At 42.5% G+C, this 25,467-nt stretch overlaps 1 protein-coding gene across 21 annotated transcripts in view; it reads left to right on the top strand.

Annotated features, from left to right (window-relative positions):
* Positions 1 to 25,467, top strand: part of GLDN (gliomedin) — a 162,786-nt gene that overhangs the window by 121,692 nt on the left and 15,627 nt on the right. For 9 of the 21 annotated variants that reach the window (XM_084970116.1, XM_084970142.1, XM_084970090.1 and 6 more), the window contains 5 exons: positions 1,786 to 1,923; positions 4,639 to 4,722; positions 4,811 to 4,936; positions 5,944 to 6,094; positions 9,663 to 9,957. In XM_084970116.1, coding sequence (XP_084826242.1) covers positions 1,786 to 1,923; positions 4,639 to 4,722; positions 4,811 to 4,936; positions 5,944 to 6,094; positions 9,663 to 9,957 — 794 coding nt within the window. Of the gene's footprint in view, positions 1 to 1,785; positions 1,924 to 4,638; positions 4,723 to 4,810; positions 4,937 to 5,943; positions 6,095 to 9,662; positions 12,712 to 16,236; positions 16,365 to 25,467 lie in introns of those variants that run through there. The other 12 variants (XM_084970091.1, XM_084970136.1, XM_084970128.1 and 9 more) reach the window with 2 other exon arrangements.

Raw genomic sequence — 25,467 nt, 5'->3', positions numbered from 1 at the left:
TTTTTTTTTTTTTTTTCTAAGACTTTTGACATAGAATTGAGGCAGATGTGGTTGCTGATCTTTTTCTGGTTTCCAGCCCAGGTTAAAAGCAGTTAATTGGTGTCTATTGAGGCACAGAAAGCCTCAGAAAGACAATTACATGGTGGAAAGAGAAGGTGACAGCTGAGGGTCATGGAAGAGGAAGAGGTTGAAAAATTTGAAAAGCACTGTACTTTGGAGACCATTTATACCATAAAAACATAACTATCCTGTTAATGCATTCAGTAAGCCATGTTCTGAATATCAGAGAATACCATTCATGAATTAGGGACTTTGCTAGTAGCTGGAAATAGGAGTATGCAAATGAGTAAGACATGATATCTCTCCTTAAAAAACTAGGATGATGGATGTTCAGAACAGTGACTCTGAATCAGTCACCTATCCATCTATTCAAAATGTATTGAGCACCTAGCATTTGCCAGGCACTGTACTAAGACCAAAGCATTAAGGAAAGATCAAATTATATTTAGCACGCTTTGTTTCACAAACAGGGAACTTACTATGCAAAATATATAAAAAAGTATTTTGACAAGATCATATATACATATATGTGAGTATACTTTGAAAATATAAGGTCATGTTATATACTTAGTTTATAGGGGAATACACATCCAGAAGACTGCACTCTCCTATACCACCAAACAAGTGAGGATGACCACAAACCATTCAGAAAAGTGTACCCCAATTCCAGAGGCCAGGCAGAGCTGAGGCTATGTCCCTGACCAGAGAGCAGAGAAGGAATAGGAGGGCTGGCTCATGTCTGCCCTGCCTACAGATCTCTGCCCCATCCCCAGTGGTCTTAGACCCACCCCTAGCCTCTGTGAGTCCTGCTCGCCCACTCTAAAGAGACCGAAAAGGCTTATAGGGTAGGGATGGTGAAGAGGCACCAGTCAGCCCAGGGAAGGACAATAACACCAAAGGGTTGAATATCCCAGCCTAGCACCATCCTTACCAAAGTTCCAGAACCACTGGTCCCTGCAAACAGCTATACCCACACTAGCCACCTAAAGCTAGAAGTGTGTGGGCATTCCACCTGCTAATGTGTAGGGAATCCAGCTGTCAGAGCATTCACCCCAGTGACCTCAGCGGATTCTCACAAGGCAGGACAGGGAGTGTGAGACTTAATCTGGAAATGAAAAAACAGTCTCAGAGGGTTAAGCTGCCTGCTCAAGGTCACACAGCTGGACAGGGGCTCCTGATCTCTGCTACCACATAGAACAGTGGTTCCCATACCTGGAAGCATCTTAGGAGGCTTGAAAAAGTACAGATGACAGCTTCCTCACCACTTTGATCTAACTGATCTGGGCCGAGGCCCAGGCATTAGAATTGTATTTAAGCTCCTTGGGTCTTTCTAATAAGCAGTCAGGGTTGAGCTACCAACATCAGCCAGTGAAAAGAGGATGAGCTTTGCAGTGAGACACACCTGAGGGTAAGTTCCAGCTCTATTCCAGTTGTGACCCGAGCAAAGCACTCACTGTCCCCAAGAGGCTGGTTGCTGAGGGGCTGCCTCATGGAGTGGTTGGGAAGAATGAAGGGGAGGAGATTTTTAAAGTTCTTGCACATAGTTGCATCTCTACACCTTCTACGGGTGCTCCCTCGACCTGTGTGAGCAGGTGCTGGAGGACAATTATATCTGGGAAGGGAGACTCAGCCAGCCTCCCTGGAGCTGCTCCTTTTCCCTTGTGTGAAACCCCTCTCTACTTATGGCTCTTTAATTAGCTCCCCCCTCCCTCTCTCTTTCTCCAGGTGCCAAAGGCGACCAAGGCCCACCTGGCCCACCAGGCCCCGCTGGGCCCCCAGGCCCTCCGGGTCCCCCAGGGCCCCCTGGAAGCAGAAGATCCAAAGGCCCTCGGCAGCCAAACATGTTCAACGGCCAGTGCCCAGGTCACCCACCCCTGTCCCAGGGAACCACCTCTTCAGTTAATGATCCCAGACTCTTGGGCTCCATCCAGGCTTTGTGACCAGACTTTCAAATAGAGGGATATTTTGCCCAAAGTGAATGTTCCCCCCTTGCAACAGGCTCCTAGGCGGCTAGAGCAGTCTGAGTGGAGATGAGGATGGGTAGCAGGTTTAGAAGTGGGCCTCCCACCTCCTTCCCTCATCCCTCTCCCTCCACTTATCACCAGACTATTCCTCATCCTCTCCAGACCTACATCCCTGGAGTGGGAAGGGCTTAACTGATGCTGGGGAGATGGAGACGAGAGGGATGTTCAGACTGGCTAACTCCCCAGTCCCACTGCCAAAACACCACAGTACCACCATCAGCACCACTAAGCTTTGACTGCTGACCTTGGTCCCAGCACAGGGCTAAGTGCTGAGTTTATTTAATTCTACAACTGTCCTATGAGATAGGAGTCATGTTCTCACCAATACATTGCCTGTCCACTGTCACTCAGTTAGTGAAAGAGCTAAGACTCAACCTCAGGTCTGTCTTCCTGTAAAGCCCCGCTTAGGGCACCTTCCTTTCAGAGACAGAAATTCACACACTGAGACTAAACCAACCAAGGGTAAAGGACACCTGATCACTGGCTTGCCTGGACAGCTTGTTCTTTGGTGAGGGGTGGCCACAGGGTTGAGAGCTGGGGAGAAATCAAGGCCCATATTAATGGGAAATCCTCCTAAGGTGGTGGCCAGGGTATATTCACCTATTATTCACCCTGAGAAGGCACAGCTTGATGCCTCCCTTCCTGGCAAACAGAGGAGGGTCCTGACTAAAGTTTCTTTCTCACTTGGTGTGGATTTCACTGCCACTTTCCTAAACAGTCTTCAGATCTGTTTGGTGCACTGTTCTTTCTGGAGGACACTTGGAGGGGTATACACCAGCTGTCAGAGTGCATGAGTCTGAGCTGTCAAAGATGTCACCTCCAGCCCACCACTCCCAGTAAACAGAGCCTCTCGATGATCCTATCCTGCAGTCAGCAGGCTGTCTAATCAACTTCCCCACCTGGGGTCATCCTTCATTAGCATCACCCCACCCCCACTATTAGCATCAAACCCCCCCCCCCCCCCCCGCCATTAGCACAGCACTTTGGTCAGCTTCCCTTGGAATGTGAACTGAGCCAGGAAGCTTCCCTGGAAAGGAGAGGTGGTCTGACCCTGCTTTGGTGGAATTCCAACTTTCTAGAGGTTCTGTGGGTGCCTGGAGAGGTGCTCACTGTGCCTGGCCGGCTACTGAGAGGCTGGTCAGCAGGGGTTAGGCTTCAGGGTGGTGAAAACTGCTTTACAGAAGAGGCCATTATCTTCCACTCCGCCTCCTAGAAACGAGTCCTCTTCACCAGGCATCCTGAATCAGAACTTGGCCCTCGCTCCTGCTCTAATTCCATTTCTTCAACCCCCAACCCCGACCCCCACCCCACAGTCCCCACAGCTTTAGGAGCAGGTGGGCACCACACAATTTAATGAGGGCCTTTTCTTCAGATTAAGAACTGGGAGGGTCTCTCTCTCCCTCTCTTGTGAGAAGCCCCAGTCCCTAAGCAGAAACTGCAGGTGAAATTCAGAGCAGCAGAGTTGCATGTGGGGGAATCCAACAGAGCCTGAGACTGCTCTTATCTCATCGGATGACAAAGGACTTCAGAGAGACACAGGCTCATCCAGCTAAAAGAAGATCAGAGACACTGATCTTATCTTACTGATAAAGAAACCTCTCTGGTTGACTCTCTGAGTTTCCCTAGTGACAGTGGAGTTGGTCCTTTCTATCTAGCAACCACAAAGTGATTTGAAATGCTCAGATTTTGCCAAGGGAAGTGAGCCTGGGCTTTCCTAGAAAGCCGGATTTGCATGGATCTGCCCCCAGGCTGGGGGTCCTTACCCCCCAACCAATCCACTCCTTCTGGTCTTTACACTGGCTGTATTCCTCCTTGCCTCCTGTCCTGCTTCTGCCACCACACAGCTGCCTCTCCACCAAAGGTCAGAATTAAGCCCATTTGCTAAGGGGAACAATGACAAGCCAAGGAGGATGAATTCCAGCTCAGATGTAATCTCAAACCCACTGTGACTCAGGCACCCCTTAAGGACTTGTGTCCCCAGGGCCTTCAAGCAGAGACAAGTGGGACATAAAGGTGAGGGGAGATCAAGTCTCTCTGGGCTGGGCTGTATTCTTCCTCTGCGATTCTGCTCCCTAGCTGTCCAGGAAAACAGGGTCAAGTGGGCCACTACATCAGGAGGCTGTGTGCACACTTCTCCCCATTAGATTCCCTGAAAGTGAAAATCCCTCCAGAAAAATGCAAACCATCACAGTGATCCCACCCACTCAGAGGAACCAGGAAGGCATCAGTAAGCCTCTTTTTCCGCTGTTGCTAGGGGCTTAGAAGGCTGACTCAGGCACCTTTCACTGACATCCTCTTGGGACTGTACTATCTTAGCAACTGCAGTCATGGAACGCTGATTGGAACTCACCAAGCAGGGGGAAATAATTGGAAATGTATGACTTGCTGCTTAGCAGCAAGCAAGCAAAAACTTTGGTGGGCCTATTTTAAGGGATATTCATGGGACTTAGGGGACTGGAGTCTGGAATGAGGTGGGGGAAAGCACCAGATGTAAGGTGATACAGATCTCACTTTGCCAACAGCGTTTGCTCTGATTATGTTGTTGTTGTTTTAGGTGAGACATGTGCTATACCCAATGATGATACCTTGATTGGAAAAGCCGATGAGAAAGTCAGCGAACACCATTCCCCACAAGCAGGTACAGAAACAAAGCATCCTGTTTTGAAATTCAGAAATCAGATGCCTTAAAGTCATAATTGGTGAATAACTTTCTCTTCTTCTGATAGAATCCCTGATCACATCCATTGGAAATCCAACACAAGTGTTAAAAGTTAAAGAGACATTTGGGACTTGGATAAGAGAGTCTGCTAATAAGAGTGACGAACGGATCTGGGTGACTGAACACTTTTCAGGTGCTCTCACTTGGTGGACGATCCATATCTGTGTTTCATCTTTCATCTGTTGCCTCCCCACAGGCCTGTCCTATTTCTGTGTCTGCTAACAGCTGTATCAGAATTGCTCTCTGCCTTAGAAGGCCCAAACGAGTGAGCAGAATGCTTTTCATGGTTGAGCACACTGCCTTGCCGTTCAGCTCACAGGGACGTGACTGAGGACACTCCTGGTGTAGCTTATCCAGTTTTTGGCAAAATCTCCAGAAGGAAACAAAGAGCGTTAGGACTGGTGGCCTTATAAACCCCAAAACCATAATGTGGAAGAAATGTCAGAGGCAAAGTCTTTTGCAAATTTTTTGCCATCTTTCTTTAAGGAGAGTACTTTGGGCCACCCTTCTCAGATATCTGTGAGCCGAAAGCCCAGGGGAGAGGGTGAAGTGCCATCTTTCAGGTCTGCTCCATCTGAGCCTGACCTTAGTCACACGTTCCCAAAGGGATGTGGTCAGGTGTTGCCAGTGGTGGGAGCAGTGGCTCCATTCCAGAAGAGACCAGCCATACCCGCTGGTCAGAGCAGTAGCTGAGTTACACAGCTTCATCTCATCAAGGCTTACTTGTCAGCTGGTAGTAATGCCCAGATGACCAGCTCAGAAGGATTCTGTGGCTCAAAAGGCAAGAGGAAGGTGGTGAGTTAGCCTGGCTGCCGTGGAGTGTATGAGGTGACCGCTCAAGAGCCAAGGCTTTGCTCTTCCCGATGTAGGCCTATGTTAGTCTGATAGAAAATTTTATACAATTTTATGGGAGGGGGTGACAATATTTTCCTGGGAGGAGCAAAGCCAACTCTGGCTACTGCATTTGAAAGATAGTTTAAGAATCCTTAGAAGAGAATCGGCCTTTGAGTTTGGGAGCCTGAGACTCTTGAAACTGAACAAGGGCCCTTACAGGACCTCTCACTCTTACCTTTTTCACCTTTTAACTTCCTCCCTCATCCCCAGCCTGTGACTGCCTTTTACTTGGCTTTCCTCCTGTAGGCATCAGGGTAAAGGAATTCGAAGACCAGCCCTCCCTACTGAATGGCAGCTACACGCTCATCCACCTCCCATATTACTTCCATGGCTGTGGGCACACTGTCTACAACAACTCTCTCTACTACCACAAAGGAGGCTCCAACACCATAGTGAGGTGAGTCCCATGGGACCCCACAGCCCCTTCTTACACACCCTAGACGGCACCTACTTTGTACGCCAGCTATGTAGGGAAGGGACTGTGGACGCTTCATCTTTATGTCCCCAGGGCCTGGCACACAGCCACAGGTCAGGCAGAGTTTTCTGACCAAATGAACCAAATGACAAGTGAGCCCCATATCTGGATTTCTTGCGGCTCTGGACATCAAGAGTGAGGTCAGAGCCAGAGAAAAAGAGGCCTGGAGTGATAAGGACTGCAGCTTTTTCAGCCTTTGGGAAAGGAAGCAGTGGAACCCAGAGCTCCCTCTGGTTGGAAGATCTCACATCCCAAAATCAGATTTGTTCTGAAAAACATGAGGTGTGAAGAATTTCACATCACAGCTGAGATCACTGAAGACGAGGGACTGCAATGCGAAGTCAGGGTCTCTGCCTTCAGATCGCTCTGTCATCCTGATGAGGCCCTTGTCAGGCTGGCTTCCCTGCTCCCTCCACTTTCCCATGGGGAGGGGAAGTGGCCACCCATGTAGTCAGTGCCCAGGTAGCAGCTGAGGCTTCCTGGATCAGCACAAGGACTACTGAAGGTTGTCTGCATGGCTCAAAAAGAAATCAGGTTCTGGGCTTTAGAGACAGAAGAGGGTCATCTTGGGCAAATCAAGAGAGCAGTGAACTCCATCAGGTTCTAAGTCTTCTGGCCTCAGATGAGAGACACCACCTCTGCTGACCTTCATGTCCTCATTAAAAATGCAAAGATGAGTATAGAGCTACCATATGATCCAACAATCCCACTCCTGGGCATATATCCAGACAAAACTACAATTCAAAAAGATACATGCACCCGTGTGTTCATAGTAGCACTATTCACAATAGCCAAGACATGGAAACAACCTAAATGTCCATCAACTGATGAATGGATCAAGAAGATGTGGTACATATATACAATGAAATACTACTCAGCCATAAAAAAAAATGAAATAATGCCATTGCAGTAACATGGATGCAACTAGAAACTCTCATACTAAGTGAAGTAAGGCAAAAAGAGAAAGACAAGTATGATGTCCCTTATGTGTGGAATCTAAAATATGGCACAGACAAACCTATCCACAAAACAGAAACAGACTCACAGACATAGAGAACAGACTTGGGCTTGCCAAGGAGAGCAGAGGAGAGAGTGGAATGGACTGGGAGCTTGGGATTAGTAGATGCAAACTATTACATTTGGAATGGATAAGCAATGAGGTCCTGCTGTATAGCACAGGGAACTATATCCAATCTCTTGATATAAGAAAGGGTATATAGGAGTTCCTATGGTGGCTCATTGGTTAACGAATCCGACTAGGAACCATGAGATTGTGGGTTTGATCCCTGGCCTTGCTTGGTGCATTAAGGATCTGGTGTTGCCGTGAGCTGTGGTGTAGGTCACAGACATGGCTTGGATCCTGAGTCGCTGTGGCCCTGGCATAAGCCAGCAGCTACAGCTCTGATTAGACCCCTAGCCTGGGAACCTCCATATGCTGCGGGAGTGACCCTAGAAAAAGGCAAAAAGATGAAAAAAAAGGGTGTGTATATATATATATATATATATATGTATATATATCTGTATATATGTATATATATATATGCGTATATATATATGTATATATATATGTGTGTGTATATATATATATGACTAGGTCACCTTACTATGCAGCAGACATTGGCGCAACAATGTAAATCAACTACAATTTAAAAAATGAGGAAAAATATGCATAGATGGGGAGTTCCCTGATGGCTTAGCAGATTGGGGATCCAGCATTGTCACTGGTGTCGCTCTGGTTACTGCTGTGGCTGGCCCAGGAACTTCCAATGCCACTCATGGCCAAAACAACAAAAAAAACCACATGTGAAAATGGACAAGAGCCTCTGATCGTCGTCCAGCTGTACCCCCATCTGAAAAAACGCATCCACTGGTACAAAGGCCTGCAGTGATGAGTGATGGTCCTCATCACTGCAAACTAGGGACAGAGATCTTGAAGGAGGACTGGGTCCCTTCTCTCTCTCCCTCCATGAGGTCCAGCATCAACAACCTTGTTGGCATTGCTGTGCTAGGTTCAGGTGGGGCCCGGCTTCCTAGGACACAGTGCAGTTAAACCAGCCATATCAGAAACACAGGTCAGCCGTGGCTGGAGGTGTCCCCTCCTACCCCTCACCCCCTCTACCAGGCTCCCCCACCACCTCAGCACCTCCCCAGCCACCTCATCTGAACAGAGTATTGTGCTAATAGAAAAAGACAACAAAAAATAAATACAAGTGCATAAAACAGTAAAAAAAGAAAAAGACAACAGGCCTGCCTCCTGTTCAGAAGCCCGCCCTCCGCAAAAACACTCCTTCCTGTGGCATTGCTTCTCATTCAATCCCATGTACACTATTCCCACCTGCTGTGTTTATATAGAACTGCTATCACATGGATGGTGTGAGGGGAATGTGGAGTAAATGAAACCCCAAAGGAGACTTGGCCACCCTAAGAAAGAGTATCTTCTAATGACCCTAAGCTTGCATGAGGCACTGGTTCGGAGACTTCATCCAGTTTCAGGCCACAGGCTGGAAGGAGAAGCAGAGAATTAGACCCTTTTTTGCTGGAAGAGACAAGTCTCATCAAGGAATGCAGCTTTAGATGCCAGTACAGGACCCAGTCGCAGTGCTAACTCCTAGGCATTCAGAAGGGGGAGAACCTCAGAGCCAAGATGCGTGAGCAGGGCCCTCTGAAGCCCTCACTCTTGTCTGGCTTCTTTTCAAACTTCAGGATTTCTTAATTGGCTTTTATCTCCTTGCTACCAGCAGCCTCACGTCCTTTGGGGTTCTGCCGCTGCTCAATGGTGCCCTCTAGTGTTTTCTTTTAGCCTAAATTGTCTGAATTTTCATTCCTACAGTTGATGTGATAGAATCCATTTTTGATATGATCTAGATGTGGAGTCTCCCAGATAAGACAGCCTCTGGAAGCTGAGGGTCATGGGGTTCCACACTGCGACTTCATTGATCCAGTCACTTACCAGACAAGAAAAATGACTTCACAGCTGTGACACTGCTGCTTTGCTTCTCAGCCACTGACTTCCTTCACTGAGACTGCTGTGAAATTTTTGTCTTAAAACGCCATCACAGAGTAGAGAGAGAACCCCGCCCAAACTTGGGCGTCAAAAGCCTGAGTTTAAACTCCAACTCTGCTACTTCTCCATATTCCCGGGCCAATTGCTTCCCTTTTCTCATTAGTAAAATGAAAGGACTGGACTAGATCATTTACGGCCCCTGGCAGCTCTGAGAGGGCATTTCAGGAGGTCAGCAAATATCTGAGGATCCGAGAGGTTAAAGAATTTTACCCAGGCCACATGGCTATTAGGTGACACCTCCATATTGTCACCATCATTTACATCCTGCTGCTCACAGCACTGTAAACGGATCAGTAGAATGAGCATGACCTGGGAACTTACTAGAAAGGCAGAATCCCAGGACCCACCCCACTTAATAGAGGAGCCTAAAAAAAACCCCTTGTCTACAAAAATGGTGACTCATATCTACTTTTTTACACATTTCAGATTTGAATTTGGCAAAGAAACATCCCAAACTCTGAAGCTTGAAAATGCCTTGTATTTCGATCGAAAATACCTCTTTGCAAATTCCAAGACATACTTCAATTTAGCTGTAGATGAAAAGGGCCTTTGGATTATCTACGCTTCTAGTATGGATGGCTCGAGCATCCTTGTGGCACAGCTGGATGAGAGGACTTTCTCTGTGGTACAGCACATCAACACCACATACCCCAAATCCAAGGCTGGCAACGCCTTCATTGCCCAAGGGATCCTCTACGTCACGGACACCAAAGATATGAGGGTAACCTTTGCCTTTGATTTGTTAGCAGGGAAACAGATCAATGCAAACTTCGATTTAAGAACTTCCCAGTCTGTTCTTGCCATGTTATCGTACAATATGAGAGACCAGCATCTATATTCATGGGAAGATGGCCATTTAATGCTTTATCCTGTACAGTTTTTGTCAGCTGTGTTGAACCAGTGATGGGACGTCTTCTGTTCCCCTCAGTAAATTTCAGATGTTCTCCGGTACCATGAGTATCCCAACAGAAAACTTATCTTTAAAGGCAGTCAGGTACTTAGCTGTCATAAACTCCTGATCTAGGTGTTTATATGGTTGGTGACTCTCCCGCCCTTTAATTTAGATTCCGTAGAGGAAAACAACAGATTGAAACTCACAATGGCTGAGACTTGTTGATTCCTCCACAAACCAGCTGGGCAAGTTCCCTCTCCCTCTTTAGGTCTTATTTTCCCCACTGGTACTGTGAAAGGCTGACTAAGATGATTGGTGAGATGTCCTCTGCCTGTAGGGAATTCTGTGATTCTTAGCTTTTGCTGCTCTCACAACTTTTATATATTTGGGATTTTTTTTTTTTTTTCTTTGAGGGGGTTGGTTTTTTTGGCTTTTAGCCACATGCTGAGCAAATTTACCTCTGAGTTGATCAGCCTGAATGCCTGAGCAATGAATTCCTTAGTGCTGACATATTGGGTGCCTTGGAAGTTGCGCTGACCCTTTAAGGCTGTTGAAGTACGTTATTACCCCATAAGTTCTTATCATTCTCTCCCTCTGCACCTGCCACCACAGCACCAGAATGGCCATTATCCTCAGCTCCTGATTACCTCTCCAAGATTAGCAAAAGCCAGGAGCATATTTCCTAATGACCCTGAAACAGTCCCTTCCAGATTCCTGTCAATTTCTAATCATGCTGATTTCCTACCGTGGGTCATAACACTGACTCCTCAGGTCTTGTAGGCTTCTCCTGTCACAGCTTTGGATCTGCTATCATAGTATTGCATACTGTGTGAGGGGGCCTTAATTTGGTGAGGACCTCAGGAAGCACTTTGCAGTGTCAAAGAAGAGAGGCACCATTTTTTGGTTATTGTCTATAACAGGGATGAACAAACTATGGCCCTTGGGCCAAAGCCAGCCCATGGCCTGTTTTTATAAATAAAGTTTTATTCAACATAGTCATAGGCATTTGGTTATATATTATAGTCTGTGATTACCTTTGCTGTATACTGGCAGAGTTGAGCCACTGCAAGAAAGTTGAGTAGTGGCCCCAAAAGTCTAAAACATTTACTCTTTGGCCCCTTACAGTGAGAGTTTGCCAACCCCTGATCTAGAATATAAAGTGAGTCTGAGGAGTCCCTGGTGGCTCAGTGGGTTAAGGACCTGGCATTATCACTATACTGTAGCTCAGGTCACTGCTTTGGCAAGCATTCTATCCCTGGCCCAGGAACTTCCGCATGCCACAGGCACGGCCAAAAAAGTAAAGTAAGCCTGATTCTTGGAAGGGCTTATTCACCAGAACCTGTTATGTTTTGTTTTGTTCCAGTCTAAGAAGTGGTCATTTAAATGGATTGAGTTTTTGTTAGAGGCAAAGGATAAGAACAGCATAAGGTTAAGTGACCCTCCCAAAAAGCAATTAATAAACTGTTGTAGCCCTAATATCGTTTTAAAGAATGTAATCTGGCCCTTTGGATGCCAGGAGAAAATTTGCTCCATTTTATTTTTTTTATTTTTTAATGCAACTTTTTTTTATTTTAAATGTTTTTTTTTTCCATTATAGCTGATTTACAGTGTTCTATCAATTTTCTACTAATCTGCTCCATTTTAAATGCCATTCGATATGCATATTTTCTGACAACTCAGTTCTGCAAACCTTCAGCCTAGCACTGAGGTCAGGCAGGGCCAATGAAAATAGAGAGCAATCTGGAAAGTTTCTGGGATCCTGCAACCAGGAAAGGGACCTAGGGAAAATCTTATGTAAAGATTTTTCAGCAGTTGGCCCTCACCGAGTACGTGTATGTTGGTGAGGACTTCTGAAACCTTTTCACTGGGGCCAAATTGATTCTCAGTGGCCTTGAGTCCCGGTTTTATACCTGATTAGTAGAAGCATTTTAAAACTTAGGGGATATACAGATTTAAATGTTTAATTCTCCCAACCCCCTGAATAAACCTAGGCAGCTATTAGGGAATCTGCTGTTGTTGTGTTCTCAAAATAATGGGTGTTTGAAACTTTCCCCCCACTTATTAATTAGACTGTGTTGTATCATCACAGCTTTTTAAAAATACTCTTCAGATTCATGTCTTATAACAAAGTAAAATAGAGTCTCATGTTCAAATCAGTGTGTCTAATGAAAGTCTTTTAAAGTATTTAAAAATATGTGTTGCTGAATTCAGGGGACCAGAATATGAAAATAATTTCATAGTGATAGTTGTAATAGTAGTATATACAATACTAATTGTGTATATGGTAGCAACCAAAATTCTTGAAGAACCAGAAGTCATCTTCCTCCTGCACAGACTGCATTTTGGCTATGACTGTCTGATGACAAAGTATCTGAAGGAGAAGTTTATGATAGGGCTTTTCAGTTTTCAACCAGCTGCTGTGACCTGGTATATCACATCATTAAAAGCCATATTTCCAACCTGTAACCACAGATTCTAAATGATTCTGAATAATGAATTGTGGTGAATGTCTCTTTTTGGTTGTAATTTATTTAACTTGAGTCAATAAAAATAATCATTGCTGAATACAATCACAATTTGAAACAAGCGTACTGTTATTTTTACCACATGTTAATTTTCATGTAATATTTAAAAGAAAAAAAATAACAACCAAAAACTAACACTGTGGTAGAATTTTATTTATTACTCCTCTGTTCAAGCTCCCACAGTTTGGTAGCTCTTTCTGAATACTGAAAAATCGCCGATATGGACTGGGTTTTCTCTATAGGAAAACATGAAAAATGTAAAACTAGTAACTAAAACTAGATACTTATAAATGCAATGAAGATGTGCTCATTTATCGGCATAGGTAAGGCAACTAAAAAGGACATGAAGCTTTAGGCTAAAAATGAAAACAAACTTTTTAAATTGGATTTATGTGAATCAGGGCAACTCAACCCTCAGAGCCTCTGACTTATCCATAAAATGTGAAGAATAGTATTACCTACCTCCTTGGATTTTTCTATGTAAAATGAGAAATGTTCCAAAAATCATATGATTCTTGATAAATTATAATTGTTACTTTTGTACTTCATCCCTACAGGGAACCAGAATGATGCTGCTGTTCTCACAGCCTCATTCAAGGGCTGCAGAAATGGGTGAGGGGCACAGTGTTAACAGTTTCTATCTGCTGGTCTCTGACTTGGCAGTTAACACTTCTCATCACCAAAAATGGTCCCTTAATCATACAACAAATTTACAGTACAACTGCCCTCACACAATGAGAACAACAGTTCAAGGATCTGCTGCCTTGACTTAAAGAACTTCTTTATAACTTTTCCTAGAAGTGTCTCTGTTACTGGGAGGCCCAGACATGCACTGCTAATGACTTTCATCATTAAAATAATACAAAGCAAAAAAGAAAAGTCCATGAATAGTCTTGCCCCTTTAACGGGACCTTTCCGACCATGCCTGGAATGTTAACATATCCAATCTTATAGCCATAAGATTTAAAATAGAAATTACCTGTCTCACCACTTTTTCCTCCAAGCAGTCTGCCATGATCAGCCTCAAAAACTGAGCTACTGGAAAAGTGGTAGTTAAACTATTTTTCTAAAATCTAAAACACTCATCCTAGGAGTTCCCGGTGTGGCACAGGAGAAACAAATCCTACTAGGAACCATGAGATTGCAGGTCTGATCCCTGGCCTCGCTCAGTGGGTTAAGGATCCGGTATTGCTGTGCGCTGTGATGTAGGTCACAGATGCGGCTCGGACCCAGCGTTGCTGTGGCTGTGGTATAGGCCAGCAGCTGTAGCTCCAATTAGACCCCTAGCCAGGGGACCTACATATGCCCCTAAAAAGACAAAAGACGAAAAATAAATACATCAAATAAAATTGCAAAGTAAAAATCATTTTAAAATAACTAAATTCTGGAGTTCCCTGGTGGCTCAGGGGATTAAGGGTCCAGCGTTGTCACTGCTGTGGCTTAGGGGTCCAATACCTGGCCTGGAAATTTCTGCATGCCATGGCATGGCCAAATTAATAAGTAAATAAATTTAATTAAATTGTTAAATTCTTGTACTAGCAATCTGGCATGTCAGGGTCCCAGACTCATTTGTAAAGAGACCACATACACAATCACAGGATTACAAAAGGTCAACACTGGAATTCCCGTCATGGCTCAGCAGTTAACAATCCGACTAGTATCCATAAGGATGCAGGTTCAATCCCCAGCCTCTCTCAGTGGGTTAAGGATCCAACATTGCTGTGAGGCGTGGTATTGTTTTAAAGCCTAGAACAGTGAGGCCAGAGAAGATGAGTAAACCATACAACATCACAGCTTAAGTGACAGAATAAAGATGAGACACACTTTCCTGACTTACGAATCATGTTTCCTACCTCATTTTGCCACTTCCGAAGGAAGGATCTAGTCTTTGTAATTGGAAAAAGATAATAATTAACTTTGAAGAGCTTTTCAAGAGACATTCCTTTTTAAAAAGCTCCATTTAGAGGAATATGCCAAATCAAGCCTAGTCAGGCAGAGAACACTCCCCAACAAAAAATACCTCAAGTCATCACCTTCTTCGAGGTCAATATGCATGCCAAAGCCCAGGGCTGCTTGTTATTCAAAAAATTGCCCCATCGATGGACAACCCTTTCTTCCCAAAGTTTGAGAGACATCAAAGTTGCTACTCCCTGGTGCTTACCATCAATAGGCTATGGACTCTTCTAGGCAATCATAGATGCTCAAATGGAAAAGTCCTTAAATATCATCTGTTCTCTCCAAGCCTTAATCCTCTCTCCAAGCGTAGTGGACACTGTGACGCACTCAGTATTTGGATTCCACTTCAGGGAAAGCTTTCTGCCCCTGGTGCTGGGAGTGTTGTTGGCAGAGAGCCTTCACTGTCAGCCCTTCAGAAATTGCCTCAGCTGCAGAGACCCACTTCACCCAGGAAGTGCTCCTTCATCCAGTGGCAGGTCACTGTGTATATAAGGTCTGGACAACTCAGCCCAACTTGGAGCTCCACTAAAGGGCCATTCTAATGCCAGAGATCTCCATGGCTCAGCTAACTCTGTCCCTGGGCCTGCAACACAGACTGACTTTTCTTTCTGCCCTCCTGCTTCCTTTTCCTCCAACCCTTTCAAAAGTATTGATACTAAAGGCACTTTTTTTTTTTCTTTCTTTTTTTTTTTTTTGTTGTTGTTGTTGTTGTTGTTGTTGTTGCTATTTCTTGGGCCGCTTCCGCGGATATGGAGGTTCCCAGGCTAGGGGTTGAATCGGAGCTGTAGCCACCGGCCTACGCCAGAGCCACAGCAATGCGGGATCCGAGCCACGTCTGCAACCTACACCACAGCTCACGGCAATGCCGGATCGTTAACCCACTGAGCAAGGGCAGGGACCGAACCCGCAACCTCATGGTTCCTAGTCGGATTCGTTAACCACTGCGCCACGACGGGAACTCCTAAAGGCACTTTTTAATGACATCCTGCTGGCTAAATTCCATCTCAGAGTTTGCTTCCTGAGGAACCCAAGTTCTTGTAGAGTTTCCAGGTGAAATGCAGGATGCCCAGCTCAATTTTAATTTCAGATAAAGAAAAACATTTTTTCTAGTATAAATATGCCCCTGGAGTGTTATGAGATATAGTCACACTAAAAATTGCATTTCTCCAAAATTCATATTTATAACTAGGATTCCTGTATTTATATTTGCTCAATCTGGCAACCCCAACCAGATGTGGGCCCAGAAAGGAGCCACTGATGAGGCTTTGGAGTGGAATCTTTCACCACCTGTTTGCAATAAGAACCTCATGGCTGATAGTAGATTGAGCACAAGTAGCCACTGGGATACCAAGGTGGTGCAATCATTAAAACTTTCATTGGTGGTAAACTGGAATGGTATAGCAGTGGAAAGGAATACATCAGCTAATGTATCATCTGTTAGAGAATCATGGAAAAACAGGGACTAAAAGGATAATGAAATCAGGTGGCTATTACTCTGCGTGATTGACCCTTTGGAAAAAGATAATAAAAAGCTGACTGAGAGCAATTAATTACCACCTGAAAGGTATGTGGGAAAGCCCAGAGTATCCTTCACAACACACAAAGAGGCTCTCCTCTTCCCAAGTAGGAGGGCAGAAGATGAGAACCAGACCCGGAGTTGAAGATCAGCTCCAAAGAAACTCTTTGCCAAGCTCCAAAGAAGGTTAAACTCCCACCAAGGGAAGGTTGCTCCACCAAGGTACAGACCTGGCCAGGGTAAGATCAGCACTCTTACCTATGGCGTGGAGGCGGTTGGGTTGGCTGTTTCCAAATTGCAAGTTGTGTAGTGTTCGTGTCATTTAGAAATAAAGGGGAAATCCAAGGATGAGTTAAATCAAGCTTGTTGGCCTTTTTTTTTTTTTTTTTTTTTTTTTTTTTTTTTTTTTTTGGTCAAAGGCCTGATTATAAATATTTTAGGCTTTGTGGGCCACATAGTCTCTATCATAACTACGGAACTCTGCAGTTGTGGCTGAAAACAGACACTACGTGAGTGTGAGTATGGCTGGAAACCAACATGAGTTTATTTATGGACCCTGAAATTTGAATTTTATAATTTTGAGGTGTCACAAAATGTTTTTAACTCTTTTAAAAACTTTTTAGCTTGCAGATTGCACAAAGAAAGGTGTGGACCAGATTTGACCTACACCTAGTTTCAGGTGGCTGAAACCTGATGTGATCTTGTGATTTAAAACAGGAAATGTATGTTGGTCTTTGTCTCCTTTGCTGGTGCAAAGCTCGTAGAACTCTTAGAATTTCCTGTGATGAGAGCCATAAAAGTGTTTTTTGTTGTTAACAAAGTGAATTTGGGAAAGCCCCTAGATAAAGTAGGCGTAGGGACTGGTGGCCAGTATAGCCAGCAAAGATTAGAGAGTGGGAACTTTGAGTCTTGCCCTGACCTTCAGAGAAGGGTGAAGGGCTGGAGTTGGAATCAGTCACCAATGTCCAATGATTTAATGAATCATGCCTATATAATGAAATATCCACAAAACCCCAAGAGGACAGGGTTTGGAGAACTTCTGGGTTGGTGAACACATGGAGATCTGAGGAGAGTGGTGCCCTCTGAGAGGACGTGGAAGGTCCATGCCATTTTTCCATACCTTTTCCTATGCACTCTTCCATCTGGCTATTCCTGAGTTATATCGTTTTATAATAAACTGGTAATCTAGTAAGTAAAATGCTTCTCTCAATTCTGTGAGAGACTACTGCAAACTGATCAAAACAAAAGAGGAAGTCATTGGAACTTCTCATCTATAGTCAGTTGGTCAGAAGCATAGGTAATAACCTGGCCTTGTGATTGGCATCTGAAGCAGGGCAGTCTGGCAGGACTGAGCCCTTAACCTGTAGGATGCTATTTCCAAGTACGTAGGGTCAGAATTGAGTTGAAATTTAAGACATCAACATGGAGTTCCCGTCATGGCTCAGCGATTAGTGAACCCAACTAGCATCCATGAGGACGTGGGTTCAACCCCTGGCCTCGCTCAGTGGGTTAAGGATCTGACGTTGCTGTGAGCTGTAGTGTAGGTCGCAGACTCAGCTTGGATCCCGAGTTGCTGAGGCTGTGGTATAGGCTGGCAGCTACAGCTCCAATTGGACCCCTAGCCTGGGAACCTTCATATAGCGCAGATGCACCCCTAAAAAGACAAAAAGAAAAAAAAAAGACACCAACAAATATCCAAGAATTTCACAGTGGGAGGAAACTCCCACATATCTGGTGTCAGAGGTATTGTGTTGTAGTATTATAGTACTAGAATAAAGGAGAAATGTAGAAAACTGAGTTTTTCCTTAATTACCTGGATTAAATCATGCTACCCTAAATGGTACTTATATTTAAGAACATTTTACTCCTAGGAGATGGGGGTCATTGTGTCAACCCAAAGATTGTTGCACAAACAGGGTACAGTATTTTTTCATTTTCTCCAAAGCCTAGAAGAAGAATACCGCAGTGGTGGCAACATCAGTGTCATCACAGTTCACATTTATTGAGTCCTTCCTATGTGCCAGGTGCTGTACTAAATGCTTCACATGCCTTAACTCATGTAATTCTCATGGGATGCTTATAAGGTATAAATCTCACCTCCATTTTCCAGATTAAGAAATAAACACATTCACTGTCACTCATCTTGTACGTGGTGAAATTAAAATTCAGGACGTCTGAGTTACCGTTAGTAACAATTATTTCCTGCCACTCTGAAAGCAACCTAGGATTCCCCCATTCTTTATAGCCCCCTTCGAACTTTCTAGCACAGTAGCAAGGGCTCAAGTCACACCAACAGGAAGGAGGCTCGGCATGTCCTTTTCTGCTTTGCCCTACTTAGTTGGTCTCTGTCCCAGGAGTCTGGCAATGTGCTACATTTTGGCCACCTGATCCATTTGGCAGAAGATGGAGCCATCTTTCTGTTGGCTTACCTTCTTCTTTTGCGCCCCATCTCTCCTTTGGCTCTAGAATGTACTCTGGCTAATATTAGCTTATGCCTTCCAGCCTTCTTTTGGTTTCTGTTGGCATGGTATATTTTATTTACTTTTAATCTATGGGTATCATATGAAAATATTTTTGTATGCAGCATATATTTTGGTCTTGCTTTTTTCCCCAGTATGACTCTTTCTGCCTTTGAATTATTTAAACAAGGGACTAGTAAACTATTGGCTGGTAGGCTGCTGTTCTTGTAAATAATGTTTTATTGGAGTACAGCCACATCTATTTCTTTATGTATTGACTCTGGCTACTTTTGTGCTACAGTATCAGAGTTGCATAGTTGCAACAGAGAATTTATATAACTTGTGAAGGTAAAATACTTACTATCAGAACTTTTAAGAAAAAGTTTGCTAATATTTGGTTTAGACCATTTACATCTACTGTAGTTATTGATATGGTTGGTTTAAATCTACTGTCTTTCTGTTGTCTCCTCTGTCCTTTGTTGGCTTTTGGACTAAGGAAGACATTTGTATAAATTCACCTTGTTTGCTTTCTTCATTTATTAGTTGTAACTTATTAGTTTTGCTATTTATTTTAGATTATAATGTGTATCTTTATCACAGTCTACCTTCACGTAATACACTGTTTAACATATAGAGTAAGAATTTTAACACAATATACTTTCATTCTCCTCTCCTGGCTTTTTTAATACTGTTGTCATATATTTTACAAACACAGATGTTAAAAAACCCCAAACAGGTGTTTATTCTTTTTGCTTCAAGCAAGCAATTGTCTTTTTTACAATTTCATTTTTATCTTATATCAGCGCATAGTTGCTTTATGATGTTTTTAGTTGCAGGTTTAGAGCAAAGAGATTCTGTTACATGTATATGTATATCCATTCTTTTTCAGAGTCGTTTCCCAGGTAGGTTATGACAGAATATTGAGTAGAGTTACCTGTGCTAACAGTAGGCCCTAGTTGACTATCGGTTTTGTGTATAGTACTGTGTATATGTAAACCCCCAAATGCTGGTTTATCCCTCTCCCTTGACCTTTGCCCTTCGGTAACCATAAGTTTGTTTTTAAAGTCTGTGAGTCTGTTTCTCATTTGTAAATAAGTGCATTTGTATCATTTTTTTTTTAGATTCCACATTTAAGTGTACATGATGTTTTCCTTTCTGTCTTTACTTAGTATGATAATCTCTGGGTCAATCCATGTTGCGGCAAATGGCATCATTTCATTTCTTTCATGGATGGGTAATATTCCATTGTATAAACACACCACATTCTCTTTATCCACTCCTCTGTCGATGGACATTTAGGTTGTTTCCATGTCTTGGCTATTGTGAGTAATGCTGCAATGAACATTGGGGTGCATGTATCTTTTTGGATTAGGGTTTTCTCTGGCTATATGCCCAGGAGTGGGACAGTTGGATCATAGGGTAATTGAATTTTTAGTTGTTGGAGCCACCCGCATACTGTTTTCCATAGTGATTGTACCAATCTACCTTCCCACCAAGATGGTAGGAGGGTTCCCTTTTCTCCATACCTTCTCCATCATTTATTATTTGTAGACTTTTTGATTATGCCATTCTGACTGGTATAAGGTAGTTTTGCTTGTAGTTTTGATTTGCATGTTTCTAACAATGAGTGATGTTGAGCATCCTTTCATGCATTTTTGTTTTATTTTGTTTTCCTGGGTTTGTTTGTGGGAGGAGCATCTGTACATCTCCTTTGGAGAAGTGTCTGTCTAGATCTTGTGCTCATTTTTTGATTGGGTTGTTTGGTTTTGCAACATTGAGCTGCATGAGTTGTTTGCATATTTTGTAGGTTAATACCTGTTGGTCACTTCATTTGTGAGTATTTTCTCCCATTCTCTGGGTTAACTTTTGGTTGGTTTTGTTTATGGTCTCCTATGCTATGCAAAAGCTTTTAAGTTTAACTAGGTTCCATTTGTTTTATTTTTGGTTTTATTTCCTTTAGTCTAAGAGGTTGATCTGAAAAGATACATCTGCAGTTTAGGTCATAGAGGGTTCTGCCTATGAGTTTTACAGGATCCAGTCATATATTTAGGTCTTTATTCCATTTAGTTTATTTTGGTGTACGGTATTAGAGAGTGTTCTACCTTCTTTCTTTTCCATACAGCTGTCCAGTTTTCCCAGTAGCACTTATTGAAGAGACTGGCTTTTCTCCCTTGTATATGCTTGAGTCCTTTGTCATACATTAGTTGACAGTAACTGCATGGGTTTATTTCTGGGCTTTCTATTCTATTCCAATGATCTATTTTTGGTTTTGTGCCAGTACCATACTGTTTTGATGACTGTAGATTTTTCAGTCTGAAATCAGGGGGTCTGGTTCATCCAGATCTGTTTTTTGCTTGTTTGTTTGTTTTTTATTTCTCAGAATTACTTTGGCTTGTGTGTTTCCATACAAATTTTAAAATTTTTTGTTCAAGTGCTGTGAAAAATGCCATTGGTAATTTGATAGGGATTGCATTAAACCTGTAGAATGTCTTGGGTAGTATAGTCATTTTTGGACAATATTGATTCTTCCAATCCAAGAATGGTGTATCTTTTTATCTGTTGGTGTCATCTTCCATTTCTTTCATCAGTGTCTTGCAGATTTCAGAGTACAAGCATTTGGCTGCCTCAGGTAGGTTTATTCCTAGGTATATTTTTCTTTTGGATGAGATGGTTAGTGGAATTATTTCCTTTATATCTCTTTCTGGTCTTTCATTGTATGCATATAGGAATGTGAGAGATTTCTGTGTATTAATTTTGTACTCTGCATTACTACCAAATTCATCGATGAGCTCTAGTACTTTACTGGTCGTGTTTTTAGGATTTCTATGTCTAGTATCATGTCATCTGCAGTGACATTTTTCCTTCTTCTTTTCCAAATTGGATTCCTTTTATTTCTTTTCCGTCTCTGATCGCTGTGGCTAAGACTTCCAAATCTATGTTGAATAAAAGTGATGAGAGTGGTCATCCTGGTCTTGTGCCTAATATTAGAGGAAAAGCCTTCAGCTTCTCACCATTGAGTATGATGTTAGCTGTGTGTTTGTCATATATGTCTTTATTATGTTAAGGTAGGCTCTCTCCATTCTCTCTGCAGAGATCTATTTTTTCCTTTCTTTAAAAATTAAAGTATACTTGATATACAATGTTGTGCCAATCTCTGCTCTACAGAAAAGTGACCCAGTCGTATATACATATACATTCCCCTCTCTTATATTATCTTCCATCATGGTCTATTTCAAATTGGATATAGTTCCCCATGCTATACAATAGGACCTCATTACTTATCCATTCTAAATGTAATATTTTGCTTCTACTAACCCCAAACTCCCAGTCCATCCCACTCACTCCCTACTCCCCCTTGGCAACCACAAGTCTGTTTTCTATGTCTTTGAGTCTGTTTCTGGTTTTTTGGGTTTTTTTGAGGTTTTTTGTTTGTTTGTTTGTTTTTTGTTTTTTTTCTTTTTTGGTCTTTTTGTCCTTTTAGGGCCACACCCATGGCACATGGAGGTTCCCAGGCTAGGGTCTAATTGGAGCTGTTGCTGCCGGCCTACACCACAGCAATGCCAGATCTGAGCTGCATTTGCGACCTACACCACAGCTCACAGAAATGCCAGATCCTTAACCCACTGAGCAAGGCCAGGGATCAAACCCACAACCTCATGGTTCCTATTCAGATTCGTTTCCACTGTGCCATGATGGGAACTCCTGTTTCTGTTTTGTAGATAGGTTCATTTGTGCCATATTTTAGATTGCACATGTAAGTGATATCCTATGGTATTTGTCATTGTCTTTCTGCCTTACTTCACTTGGTATGAGAATCTCTAGTTGCATCTATGTTTCTGCAAATGGCATTATTTCATTCTTTTTTATGGCTGAGTAGTATTCCATTGTATATACGTACCATGTCTTCTTAATCCATTCATCTATCAATGGACATTTAGATTGTTTCCATGTTTTATCTACTGTAATAATGGTGATATGAAAATACAGGCACATGTGTCTTTTTGAATTGTAATATGTTCAGATAGGTGCTCAGAAGTGGGATTGCTGGATCATAGGATAGTTCTATATTCAGTTTTCTGAGGAACCTCCATATTATTTTCTATAATGGTTGTACCAATTTACATTCCCACTAATAGTGTAGGAGGGTACCCTTCTCTCCACACCCTCTCTAGCATTTGTTATTTGTAGACTTATTAATGATGGCCATTCTGACTAGTGTGAGGCGGTATCTCATTGTAGTTTTGATTTGCATTTCTTTAATAATTAGTGATGTTGAACATTTTTCTTGGGCCTGTCTTCTGCAGAGAAATGTCTATTTAGATATTCTGCCCATTTTTCAATTGAGTTGTTTGTTTTTTTATTGTTGAGTTGTATGAATTGTTTGTATATTTTGGAGATTAAGCCCTTGTCAGTTGTATTGCATTCTGTAGGTTGTCTTTTTTTTTTTTTTATGGTTTTCTTTGCTGTGAAAAATATTGTAAGTTTTAGGCCTCGTTGGTTTATTTTTGTTTTTATTTCTATTGCCTTGGGAGACTGACCTAAGAAAATATTTGTTGGTTGATGTCAGAGAATTTTTTGCCTAAATTCTCTTCTAGGAGTTTTATGCCATTTTGAGTTTACTTCTGTGCATGGTGTAAAGGTGTTTTCTGATTTACATGGAGCTGTCCAGTTTTCCCAGCACTACCTCCTAAAGTGACTGTCTTTTCCCCATTTTATATTGTTGCCTCCTTTGTTGAAGTTTAATTGACTGTAGGTGTCTGGATTTATTTCTGGACTTTCTATTCTGTTCCATTGGTTTGTATGTCTGTCTTTGTACCAGTACCACATTGCCTTTTTTTGGGGGGGGGGATTTTTAGGGCCACACCTGTAGCATATGGAAGTTCCCAGGTTAGGGGTTGAACTGGAGCTTTAGCTGCCAGCCTACACCACAGCCACAGCAACATGGGATCCAAGCCATGTCTATGACCTACACCAGAGCTCACTGCAACACTGGATCCTTAACCCACTGAGCTAGGCCAGGGATTGAATTCATGTGCTCATGGTTACTAGTCAGGTTCATTTCCACTAAGCCACAATGGGAACTCCCCACACTGTATTGATTACTATAGCTTTGTGATATTGCCTGAAGTCTGGGAGAGTTATGCCTCCTGCTTTGTTTTTCATTCCTGGGAATTATTGTGGCAATTCTGAGTCTTTTATGGTTTCATATTAATTTTTGGATTATTTGTTCTAATTCTGTGAAAAATTTCATGGGTAATTTGCCTGGGATCACATTAAATCTGTAGATTGCTTTGGGTAGTATGGCTACTTTAACAGTTGAATTCTTCCAATTCAGGAGGATTCTTTGAATCTTCTTTCATTTCTTTTATTAATATTTTACAGTTTTCAGAGTGTAAGTCATGATTTCACCTCCTTGGTTAGGTTTATTCCTAGGTATTTAATTTTTGAGGTGCAATTTTAAAAATTAAAAAAAAAAATTTTTTTTTGTCTTTTTAGGGCCATAACCACAACATGTGGAAGTTCCCAGGCTAGGGGTCAAATCAGAGCTGTACATGCTGGCCAACACCATAGCCACAGCAATTCCATGTCTGCAACCCACACTGCAGCTCACAGCAATACCAGACACTTAACCCTCACTGAGCAAGGCAAGGATCAAACCTGCGTCCTCATGTCTACTAATCGGGTTTGTTATCACTGAACCATGATGGGAAGGCCTTAAAAAGTAATTTTTAATATTCCTTTTCTAATATTTCATTGTTAGTAAACAAAAATGCCACTGATTTCTAAATGCTAATCTTTTTAAATTTTTTATTATAGTTGATTTACAATGTTCTGTCAATTTCTGCTGTACCACAAAGTGACCCAGTCATACATATATATATATACATTCTTTTTCCCACGTTATCCTCCATCATGTTCCATCACAAGTGACTAGATATAGTTCCCAGTGCTGTACAGCAGAATCTAGTTGCTTATCCATTCCAAATGCAATATTGCATCTACTAACCCCAAACTCCAAGTCCATCCCACTCCCTCCCCACTCCCCCTTGGTAAACACAAATCTGTTCTCCATGTCCATGAGTTTGTTTTTTTTCTGTAGATAGGTTCATTTGTGCCATATATTAGATTCCAGATATAAGTGATAGTATATGGTAGTTGCCTTTCTCTTTCTGACTTCACTTAGTATGAAAGTCTCTAGTTATATCTATACTGCTGCAAATGGCCTTATTTTGTTCTTTTTTATGGCTGAGGAGTATTCCATTGTATATATGTACCACATCTTCTTGACCCATTCATCTATCAATGGACATTTAGGTTGTTTCCATGTCTTGGCTATTGTGAATAGTGATGCTATGAACATAGGGATGCATGTATCTTTTTCACTGAAATTTTGGGCAGATATATGCCCAGGATTGGGACTGCTGGGTCATATGGTGGTTCTATATTTAGTTTTCTGAGGTAACTCCATACTGTTTTCCATAATGGTTGTACCAATTTACATTCCCACCAACAGTGTAGGAGGGTACACTTTTCTCCACACCAGCGTTTGTTATTTGTAGACTTGGTAATGATGGCCATTCTGAACAGAGTGAAGTGGTACCTCATTGTAGTTTTGATTTGCATTTCTCTAATAATTAGTGACGTTGAACATTTTTTCATGTGCCCATTGGCCATCTGTATGTCTTTGGAGAAATGTCTATTCAGGTCTTCGCCCATTTTTCAATTAGGTTGTTTTGTTTTCTTGATATTGAGTTGTATGAATTTTTTGTATATTTTGGAGATTAAAGCCTTGTCAGTTGTGTAGTTTGAAACTATTTTCTCCCATTCTATAGGTTTTCTTTTTGATTTTTTTTAAGGTTTCCTTTGCTGTGCAAAAGTTTGT

The sequence above is a fragment of the Sus scrofa genome, chromosome 1, assembly GCF_054392235.1.
Source record: "Sus scrofa isolate SSC_HxYL_T2T_F1_AM1 chromosome 1, Sscrofa_HxYL_maternal_Yorkshire_Landrace_v2.0, whole genome shotgun sequence".
Taxonomy (NCBI): Eukaryota; Metazoa; Chordata; class Mammalia; order Artiodactyla; family Suidae; genus Sus; species Sus scrofa.
This window is presented reverse-complemented; position numbering and strand designations above follow the sequence as displayed.